The following is a 12047-nucleotide window of genomic DNA, read 5'->3' as shown; positions in this document are numbered from 1 at the left end:
TACTGTCATAGTTTAGAGCGGATTTTTCTAAAATTCGTACATATTATGTTTATCCTAAGGACACACATACATATTGCATAGTTGTTCTAGTAGAAGCCCCCTTTTTCCACAAAATAAATTCCTACATTACTGAAGCTTAGATATCCGTATATATCCATTATGGTATGTTGAAATGATTAAAACAGTACATGAGTAATCCAGATAACCTTAGGTGTTAGAACACTTTTTATTATTTCTATTAGCTATACTATTAGGTGAGAAAATATACTTGTATGATTAAAACGACAAATGATAGCTTCATGTTGTATTAGTTCTTAATCGTATAATTAATTTCATGCAATTTTAAAGATGTTAAACATATACATTGCCATTCGTGTGACGATAGCTGGTTATTCAGTCTAATTTTGTTTTCTCTGCAAAGATTTCATTTGCATAAAAGTATATGAAAGCTTGCACATGGAAATACTCGTGTTTGTTGAATAATGAAAACCGTGATTTTTTTCAGGCTCGGATTCGTAATGGACATATAGACTCCCCGCAAGTAAATGGTAGGTAAAAGCTGTCCTCCTTATTCAGCCAAAATTGTAGACACAGAGAATTACAACAAACACACACACACACACACACACACACACACACACACACACACACTCACTTATATATATTCCTGTAATGATTCAATAGTGTCTGTAATAAACATAAATGTATACGTATATGCTGATGGCCAGTCGATTTAATGCACGGAAATAGCTTTTCATTTTTGCTTGTTCAGAGCTGAAAAGTTTGAAGCACAGAAGATCTATCACGACACCTCAGCCATGTATAGTTCATGTCTGGATTGTCTGTCACGCTGCCTACTTCTCTGTCAAGGTCATAGCAAGGACACATTTTACTCTGCCCCGTTTACTTGTCTTGGCTAGGTTTGATTAGCCACTGAGGATAACTCGTTCATTAAATTTTACCCAGATTATCACATATATTCAGCACAGGAAAGGTAACTCTGGACTTTTTCCATGTTCAGACAGGAGCTTTGAATCACATAAGTTATTTCGTGATCCTGTTCAAGTATATTTCACTAATAGATGATGTGTAGCATATCAGAGTTATGTACCCTACTTCAAGTTCAAAGTGACGACTAGTGTAAATCTAGCTTTTTCCATGCCCAGTCTTTGATAAAACTCTACCCCGATATATATCACTTCTAAATGATGTGTTGCATACCACAGTCACATAATGTAACTTTTGATTTTCAGGAGATATCCGAAAGTAACTTATATTTTACCAAGATATATGTCTAAGTAGAAAATCACCGACCTCAAGGAAAATGTCATCATACGAGAGCGTAGAATGCTTCCGTCATTACTGTACATTACAAAAGGTTTGAGCAATTTCACTCACTGAAAACAAACATGGTCTGCATCTACATGTTTTGAAGCTCTTCGTTAAATTCCACATTTATTAAATAAATTAACTTCACTTCTCTCTCTCTCTCTCTCTCTCTGTGCGACCTTGCCTTTATCGTTGTTAATGTGTCAGGTTCTGTAGAGGATCCATCTAGAGTAACTTCTAGAAATCCAGGATCATGGAGTGCATCTGACCGTATCCGAAGCCCTCAGTATCAAGCCTACAGCATCAGACTTTCCTCGTTTGCCCGCTGGCCGAGTGACATCAGGCAAAGACCAGAACAAGTGGCAGATGCTGGCTTCTATTATACAGGTATTGCACATATTATCATATGTGATTTTTATTGAGTCTGATCCATCTCAGTTACAACAAGTAGGTCTGAATTTCCTCATACATCTTCTCAATCCTTCCACGGTGCAATCTTTGCTCTCTCCTTTAAATAACGAATTTATATTCACAGGTTCCTGTAATAACTTATTCATCAGCAACTATAACATGGGGACATATCTGGACCCTTCTATCTTTTATAATTGTTTGTGGCAATATCCTCGCTGTTTTCTCTTTCTCCTGAAGGCATGTCCTAAAAATACAGAAACCACAGCCCCAGAGGCGTAGCTATGATATTTTGCGCCCGGGGACGAACTATAAAATTGGCGCCCCAGCCCCCTCCCCGTTTAATCACATTTTGAATATTATCCTTGTTTACTTATTATAATGTAACGTTGTAAGCCTCATTTTGGCGCCCCTGTACCTTGGCGCCCGGGGACATATGTACCCCCCTGCCCCCCCCCCACCAAGCTACGCCTCTGCACAGTCCCAACCGTGACATGATCAGTTATCTGCGATCCTCTTGTATTAAAGTATTGAGCTTACATGTGTAGTAGGTCAAACAGTTGCTATAAAATTATAAATTATAAACAGGGTTCATGACGGCCTTTATATATCGTATATATCCATATAAGGAAGAAACAGTTCTAGGTTCCCCATCATGCTCGTTTATCGAACCAGTGTTTGCATTTGTAAGACATATGACTCGAAGAGAAGCACAACTTAACTCAAAAATAAAATGTTTGTGACGCAAGTATCTACGATAAGAAACATAAAATAAACATGTAACATAATATGTTCACGCGTCTTAAACATTATTTAATCAATTCAGCGTTCCATATGATTGCCACAGAGTTTGCCAAATAGTGAATTATTTTTAGATCTGATTGTACGATAATACAATCAAACCAATCAAAGTACTGCTAGACTGTGTCAGAATGACTCTGCTGCTTGTTTATTTTTAAATTAGGTTTGCAAGATGTAGTCCGCTGTTTTGCATGTGACGGAGGGCTTAAAAATTGGGATCCTGAGGATGACCCCTGGATTGAGCATGCGCGTTGGTTTCCACAATGTCCCTTTGTAATACGAGTAAAAGGGCAAGAATTCGTTGCCCTTGTGAGGAGAATGACGGAAGATTCGGACGAGGTATAAGAAACTGTTATTCGTATGATCCTCTTCGTTTCCTCTGTATAATTCATTAAGGACTTTTTCGTTTACACAAGTGCGTGTGTGTGTCTGAGTGTTGAATGTATTGCCATATGAAACATTTAAGTGTAAGAGAAAGTGCATGAATGAAATTTTTCAATATTTACTGCACATTCCTGGACAACAGGCCTACTAGTAATTTTGCTAAAATCTTTACTTGATCAATGTTAATACAATTTTTAGTGGATTGTTAATAATTTCCTTAACAGTTAACACTATATATGTATTTGCATTCATATTTGTGTATATATATATATATATATATATATATATATATATATATATATATATATATATATATATATATATATATATATATATATATATATTACAGGAGGAAGATGCAGTAGTTCATTCAACGTTTCAACCGAATAATCCGATGGCAGATGCACCTAGTTTGCGGAATGAGTTGAATCCTCAACTTGATCAAGGTAATCTAGTAATCCAAAATTATACAAGAGCTGATATTAATAATTCTATCTAGCTGTAGGATATATATTTCAACCGAAAGCAGTTTACTTTACCATTAATAAGCGGTGTAGTTATTGTATTAGCTATTATCACTGTTCTGACTTGATTATTTAAATTAAGAATCAGATGGAAAGTTAATACAATATGAGTTGGGCTTTTAGACTTTAATTTTGGACTTTGAACAATCTGTGTTATACGTGTTAAAAATGTTATCTTGTGGTGAAATTAAACCATCATAATGTGTGTTAATGTAGAAATGAAAGTATAGGGGTGACATTTGTTAATTTGTTAATTGGAAAACAAGGCTTAGTTGGAATAGCAGAACAGTCAGAAGATATGGCGATCCCGATAAACTGTATTGGCTTTTCAAATACACTGGATATACTTTCCATTCTATGAAATTAATATCAGCAAGTTTGGGCATTAAAGACGAACTAATCATTTCAAATATCTCTTTATGAACAGACTTTATTACGTGGTACATTTTGGTTGATTTTTATTGTTTGTTGGATATGTCTAAAAGACAATTGTAACATTTGTGAAATCATCTCTATATATTGCTTCAGATGCATTATATTTTTATTGAGATATAATTAGGAAACTAATAAATGTGATTGACTATGGGTAAAAATAAGCAATATATGAATTATAAGCATGATAAATTTCTAATGCATTTCTTGTGTCAAAAACTTTGAAAAAACCTAAATTAAATTTGACAACTGTCAATGCCTGAATTGAAAGTTTGCAATTGATTTGAATCACTCTGGCGTATGTATGAATGCATGCATGTGTAACCCAATGAGGACTGTTCCGGTGGGCCAAATGGTCAGAGCGTCCGCCTTGGATGCTGGGGGTATCAGGTTCGAACCATAACCGAGTCATATAAAAGACTATTTTTTTATATTAACAGCTGTCTCGCTTGGCGCTTAACGTTATAAAGGTAGTGGTATGACTGGTCAACCGGTGTCAAGATAATGTGACTGGCGGGGGCATGATGCTACATGTCTGCAGCATGATGTCCCAGTGTTAGACAACACTATAAACTACCACACTGCAGACATTATTGCGATATGATTAGAAAATTGCTAAAGTTACGTTAAATTTCCAAATCATACACATATGACCCAGTGAGCTTATCGATTAAATCCTACAATATGTATTTTTTTTTTTTACAGAAAATTCTGAAAATGTTCTTGAAACCGACGCAGCCAAATGTGCTTTGGATGCAGGTTACTCAAGGGATATTGTGGCAAGAGCAATCAACGAATTGCTTATAAAGGGTAAATAAGAAATCTGGAATAGATACCATTGCTTCATTAATAGGCTTTACTGTAGAGATTTTGTTGCTATTAAGGGTTTATCTTCGTTGCTCATGATATGATATACATGACGGCCAGTATATTTGATGGATGAAGAATCTGAGTTTACTTATGCTAAACCTTTTGCGTGCATCGTTATTTCTCTATGCCACTGACTGATCTTACTGCATGTTTACTACTGAGAAGAGACCACTCCGGTGGCCTAAGTGGTTAGAGCGTACGCCTTGGATGCGGGAGGTCGTGGGTTCGAACCCCGGCCGAGTCATACAAAAGACATAAAAATGGTCCTAACAGCTGCCTAGCTTGGCGCTCAAGAGGCTGGTGTTAGGACTGGTCGACTTGGTGTCAGGATAATGTGACTGGGTGGGACATCATGCTATATGTCTGTGGCATGAAGCCTCAATGCTATATCACTATAAACTGCCACACTGCATAAATCGTAGCGATATGACTGAATAATTGTTAAAGCTACGTTAAAAATCAAAATCACAAGCACATTTTTTTTGAGAAGATGATTGCTTAAAAAAATTAATGTAGGAAAAGAATTTCCTAAACATTGTGTGTATTTGTATTTTTTCGCGCATTGAATAGAAGTTGTGATCTTTTATATGTATCTCATTGGTTTAATTAATTATTGCAGTTAGCATCATGATTGTGTTACAGTTGGTTGCGTTTATCAAGTGACATTAATGTATTTACTGAAATGTGTGTTTCCCTTTTAGATTCATAATATGTCTGAAATTTATAATTGTCTGAATACTCTCTCTCTCTCTCTCTTGTAAACATTTCGCCCGTATACACTATTGGATATCTCTGAACTGTACTGCAACAGCCTAGACACATATTATTGAATGCTTTTCAAGGTAAACAACATAAAGCGAAGGTATGAAAATTATATGTGTATTGTTTCAAAAATGCTTTTAAAACCGTGTATTTGAATTTTTTTCTCTCGACAATTTCAGTATTTCCCTCTTTTATTCTCATTGGTTATCTGACGCCCCAGTCACGCATAGCCATCTATACATGTTACCTGTGATCTATATTCTAAAACTGAACACATGTATTTTGAAGTAGGGTTGTGTCGCCCATAAACGCTCATAATTTAAACATAACACATACAGCTGTTATATTTTGCTATTTGTGTGCGAATTCTCCGGTAATTAATAGACTTTATGACCTGTGTGTTGTATTGGGTTTTACATATTTATGTTTTGTATGTACGTACATAATATGAAAGAATGTAACGAACAAAGATCACATAATATTCCATTTTAGGCAGACCTATACGAAAATAATGCTATATATTGTTGAACCACTATTGTTTAATTACAGGGAAATCGGACTATACATCCAGTGATATAGTGGGATTAATTCTGGAAAAAGAGGATAAAGGTGATATTGCTATTGAAGATAATGGGGTTATAACTCCTTTACCAACGTCGGGTCCTAGCACTCAAAAGAATGGTTAGTTGTTCTACTGTTTCAGCTAGATTTCATGCTTATTATTCGTTTGTTTACCATGCCTCTTTACTTTTCTCCAATATAAAATACAAGACCTCTACGGAAATATCACTCCAAATTAAATGGTTACGGAAAGAATAAGATTATATAGCGGATAGTACTGAATGACAGGTGTTGTGGGATCCTCGCTTAATATCATAAACACTCATTCCACACACAGCTTGCACACTGTTCTAAAAATCGGGGCTTAAATATGATCGTTTTATTTCTACTGTGTTTAATGTTCATTTCCCCATCTTCTCTGCCCCTTAAACTGCATTTACATTACCCTCTCCAATCGTTTGAAAGATTTCAAATTTCATGCCTGTATCAGTCTCCAACCATTTTCATTGATACCGATACAACTCGACAATATTTTCAGGATTGTCAGGGTCAGCTCTGTTTTCTGCGTCTCGAAACTGTATCTAACGTTATTTCTTTTTAAATTTAGTGGCAAAGCTCTTCGTAAAAAAGTTGCAAAATTGTGCAACACTTTAGTAAACGGTCTGCAGAAAGTTTCATATACGAATAAAGTCATGTAAGGCTATTCCAAATTAGGATTTGGTGTTACCTAGAGCTTTTCTTTCGTTACATATATATATTTAAACACACACACACACACACACACACACACACACATATTCCCTTGATTGAGTTTTATTGCTTTTAATATGCTCTAATTGGGAAATATTTATAATAAAATCCGTGTCCAAGTCCAGAAATATACTTGATGAGAATTATTTGTACATTCGTGACCACATCTTACAATATTAGCCAGTTTGATATCTTAGGTGGAATAGAGTCTGACAGTCGCTTATATTGCTATTGTTGATACGGTGCCTGAAACAGTTGCCATTTTATGTTATCACACGTATCTTGCATTATTTTATGGAATTTCATAAATTCAATGCCATCGTTTAGAGCTTTTCAAAACTAATATCTTACTCTTTTAAATTGCAATAGAACAAGAACCTAAATTATGTTCTTATGAGGCACGTCACAATTTGACAGCTATGAGTGCAGAAACCTAAGGTCTTTAGCAAAAAGCTGATTTATAATTTCATTTCACGTGAGAGCTTAAGTTTGAGTTGAATATCTCAATAACCAAACAGGGCTGATTCATGCGATGATCTGAAATAAGACCATATCCGGTTAGAAGGAAAATCACCAGTTCGCAGTGATAAGACATCACAAATTACTTCATTACGTCATTATATAATAAAGTCGCTTATTTTTTTCCCCATGCTTCCAGATGAAAATGATTGGAAATAATGTGCAGAATTCATAGCATGGTTTGTTAGCGACAATGTATGGAACGATATCGAATGCGTCGAAGCCTAACCTTGGCTCCGGGCGAGTTCCTCATCTCTTATATTTCTTACTGACAGTGTCATTCCACATTTGGTCAATAACACGCCATTTAACTATAATACTTCGTAAGTGGAGACGAATCATATATCCCTGCACTTATATCAATGTACCAAAGATTGGTACAAAAAAGTGTTAGCATTATGAAATTCCAGAAATTAATATGCTTATAATTCCTCATATTTAGTCTAGGTTTTCGACAGTTTGATTTTCATTACTAATTGGGGGAGGGGGATAGTAGTGGCTTGACCTTGCAATGCCAGGTCGAATGTTTAACGTTATAGAGTTAACATTATCCAGATTGAAGTTCATATTCATGGTGTATATTTATTGAAAATGTCAAATATTTCAATGGTTTTGATAATTATTAAGTTTGGACATTATAAACCCAATAAAACTAACACTACTTAGATTATTGCACATCACACAGTCTTCGTGTACTTTTTCATTGTTGCTTTGAGGTGTTTAATTCAAAATTTTTGGATCTATTTAACTTTTTGGATTTAAGATTTTAAATAATTTAAGGTATATTCTTGATTTTGATATTTTCTTTGATTCAGATAGTTTTCTTCATTTTGACTATTCGTCCTATTTAGACTGTGTAGAAACTTTGGTTCTTCTTACATCCGTTGGAAACTGAATTTTCAAAGATATAACTTCGCATTAAGGTATTATTAATTAGATAAATCAGAGTTGTATTGGGTTACGACTTCGATTTTTACCATCAGTTCAACACAACTTTGACATTCATGCCTTAAAAGAGTAACAATTTGGTGTCGTGTTTCCGTCTCGCTCACAAGGAGGAAACAATTGATAATTTTACCAGTATTACGCAAAGTGTAGGCTTTATCTAGCGTTTCTTTTGGATTGCGACATAATTTTGAGTTTTCCTTTACAGATTCTACGAGGAGTCTCATCGAAGAGAATGAAAGACTTCGACGAAGTATGCAATGTGTTGAGTGTAGAGAGGCCAAAAGAGATATTTTGTTGTTACCGTGCACGCATCTCTGCCTGTGTTCGAATTGCTCTGACAAAGCATCTATCTGCCCTCTTTGTTATAAAAAGATCAGAGAAAAGATTAAAACATATGTAATTTAAAAATCAAATTATTAAAATGTCTTGCCCAGAGACACACCAAAGTGGTTGATCAAGGTTCAGCTACACGATTGTTCAGTTATTTAACTTGTGTAGTGCATGCCCAGCCATGTAACATCGTCATCGTAAGCAAGGTGCAGAGCCTGCAGTCCACCAGGGAACTTTGTCAGTGGACAGCTGTTCACAATGCATGACAATGTTTCTAGAGCTCAACTTCTACATGAAGTATCCTGAAACCATCGGACAAGGCTGACTGCACAACGACCCTGTCCTGTCCGGAAACGGTTTAGCGCGATCCACATATGTCGTGGAATGTTGAAGCCAGGCAGGCAGACAGATGTAGTTACGAGAGAGTGGTTTACAACATCTGTTGAAGACCACTCATCACTCCATGCAGCTGGTGTTGGTGCATTTGGTGTTAGCTAGAATTGTCGTCTTTGACTATATGTTCCAAATGACATTGTTGTTTTTCAGAAAAATGAATGCTGTAATTTAATTGATAAATCATAAAATCAACAGAACATGATCTCGAATCAATGTCGATCTATAGATCTCGATTTTTGTCTGATTATTGTATGACAAATTATGCATACGGCATCTACGAATCAATTTGCAAGAGTAGTTTTATTTGCATTCTGATATGCCAATTGTAAATTCTATTTTTAATTTATACAAGTCTTTTCGTCGGTAGTTTTGTTTAATTTTAATTAGGCTGTAGGTCACGTTATTCTAAGATCACGTGAATATATAAATAAACCACCAAAATGTGAATATGAATCGTCAGTCTTTGAGAGTAAATAGAAAACGTGTGAAAAAGTATTCTAATTAAAAGCTTCTTAAATCGTTAGTCTGTTTGAATTCCTGCTTGAAGATGTTCGTATTAATAACAGCTATAACTATACACACCTAGTAAAGCAAAAGTTCCAAAACAAAAAGCCCTTCTTTCTTTTCACTAGTGTTAGCTTTCACATTGCGCTTTTAAGCCATTCGAACACAGGCTTAAGGGAACTTTGGCACAAGCAACATCCAGTTACCATTTTGAATGCCGCCCCTCAGTATAAACTCATGCATTCTTTGTCATCATGTCTTAAAGAAGAAAGGTCAGAATAAAAGCAAGTGAAAGGAATGGACCAATTCGGAATTTAGGTCAGAATAAAAGCAAGTGAAAGGAATGGACCATATCGGAATTTGTGAGAAAGAGTTTTGGATAATGCAAAACTGGCGAACTCTGCAGGAACGCGTCTGAATGGATTTACGGGCTACATTGTTATTGCCACCTTGACGTCACTTAGATGATTTGTGTATTATGAAAATATGTGTTTATTACCAGAATGTGCGTATTCACGAAAGAAGAATTCAGATAAGAAGCTTAAGATTCGAGGGGTTGATGCACGACCTACAAGAGTTTGTGGTTGAGACAGTCATGTCTAAGCGAAACATTACATTCACGTTGATGTCGATTTCGTGTTATTTTGCTGTGTCCCATATATATATATATATATATATATATATATATATATATATATATATATATATATATATATATATATGGCTTTGTATAATGAATTTTTCGTAGTGCTAGATTAACGATTAGGACTCTAGTCACTTAAATTAGGACTCTAGTCACTTATTATGTTCCGTATGTGTGGTTTACTTCAAATTGTGATTGTTCTAAGGTCATACTATTCATACGATTTATTTAAAAGGCATAAAAATATACCTATTTCTCAAACTGAGTGTAGATTGACTACATGAAAGAGCAATTACGGGAATGTTATTGCGGTGTATGCCCTTTTGTCTTTATCATGATATTACAGGAGACTTGATACACAATTTATCTTTGAAATCACAGTAATGACCTCGTAAAATGTTAATTGATCACAGTTGCCGGTAGAAAGCGCTTTTGGTCACACTTTTTAGAAGCAAAACTGCAAAGATGTTTCTTGTTATCTTAGAATTTATCCAGATGATCTTTCTGAAATCATTCAAGCTAAATTCATATTGTAATCATTCACACGATCTCATTAATAATCACTGTTCAGCCAATGCTTTTACAATAGTCGCGTCTGAATCAGCCAATGAAACTGTCCATTTAACTGGAAACGTGACGTCATACCATCACTACAGTGAACGTAGTTTCTGCCTTCATGTCATAAGGCTATCAAAAAATCTTTTCCAAAATTTAGAAACAACACCGTTCTGGCATTACCAAGAAAACTAGTTTATATATATATATATATATATATATATATATATATATATATATATATATATATATATATATATATATATATATATATATATATATATATATATCATAGATTCTTGTTGGCGTAAAGCGAGAGGTTTACAATTTAGGTTTCTATTACCGTTCATAGCGCTACAGTCCATTCAGGTAACAAGTGGCGTGTTATCAATGACATCATAATGTGATCACGTAATTTCGAGCTAAGTTCTCCTGCTGATGTTTTAGCTGTTTCCACGGGTCATCGTATTTTTAAAAGCTCACTTTTTATCCGGGATTCTGCTTCTCATCGCTGCTTCATACGGGACTACGGGACTTCATACGGGACTATCTGGAGATTTGCTATCCAATGTTGGAAATCAACCCTAGCCCGACTAGCCCTAAGGACTGCCTGTATGTTAAGAGTAGCAAAATATTGGCCAAAAGTTGGTTCCACCATTTTGTTTATTCATGACATGCCAAATTCATTTTAATATATATCTTGACCGTAACTTAAACAGAATAAACTTCGTCACAACGTCTTTATATGTGTTTTTGCTCATACTTCTTGGATCATTTATGATGCCAAATATTTAGTTTCAAGAGTGCGTAGATTTTCATGTTGTCAAGCCTTTCAATTTCGTCGTGACTGAAATTGAACTGAAATGTTGCTATTCGATATTTTTTATAACCAATATATTCTTTGTAACATTATACGACAAACGGACATGCTTTAGGGAAACCTCTTGATTAGATACTATAATACATTTGTTTAATCAACACTTTGAACTCCCAACAGAACATGTTTGAAAACAATATTGAAATTGGGCATTGGTGGGTGTTGACTGCAAATCATAAATAAATGACAGTTTAAATGTGCGTGAAGAGTATGTTATCGAACTAAACTGAACGATTGACAAGACAAAAATAACGTTTAAATAAAGGACCAGTATACGTACAGGTAAAAAGACAATCGCTAAATTAAATATGTTATGTTTCTACAGTTCTTCCACCACGAGACACTGTTCACTGCACCAGTCCTCGAAAGAAACATGTTAACAAAAATGTACAACCTCTCCATTTTCGTTTATAAACAGTCATTAATTTCATAAAATACACAATATGACACATTA

At 35.0% G+C, this 12047-nt stretch overlaps 1 protein-coding gene across 4 annotated transcripts in view; it reads left to right on the top strand.

Moving 5' to 3' along the window:
- LOC149786512 (baculoviral IAP repeat-containing protein 7-like) overlaps positions 1–11456 on the top strand; it is a 29773-nt gene extending 18317 nt beyond the window's left edge. For 2 of the 4 annotated variants that reach the window (XM_089977003.1, XM_089977002.1), the window contains exons 4-10: positions 506–548; positions 1537–1716; positions 2702–2877; positions 3272–3368; positions 4584–4688; positions 6060–6191; positions 8494–11456. In XM_089977003.1, the coding sequence (XP_089833129.1) occupies positions 506–548; positions 1537–1716; positions 2702–2877; positions 3272–3368; positions 4584–4688; positions 6060–6191; positions 8494–8693 (933 nt within the window). In that variant the 3' untranslated portion in view covers positions 8694–11456. The remainder of the gene's footprint in view (positions 1–505; positions 549–1536; positions 1717–2701; positions 2878–3271; positions 3369–4583; positions 4689–6059; positions 6192–8493) is intronic. The other 2 variants (XR_016424939.1, XM_089977004.1) reach the window with 2 other exon arrangements.
- Positions 11457–12047: the final 591 nt, after the last annotated feature.

This window comes from Sinohyriopsis cumingii, chromosome 12 (assembly GCF_028554795.1).
Source record: "Sinohyriopsis cumingii isolate HCF-2022 chromosome 12, ASM2855479v2, whole genome shotgun sequence".
Classification (NCBI taxonomy): Eukaryota; Metazoa; Mollusca; class Bivalvia; order Unionida; family Unionidae; genus Sinohyriopsis; species Sinohyriopsis cumingii.
Note: the sequence above shows the minus strand (reverse complement) of the source record. Positions and strands in the feature narration are given on the sequence as shown.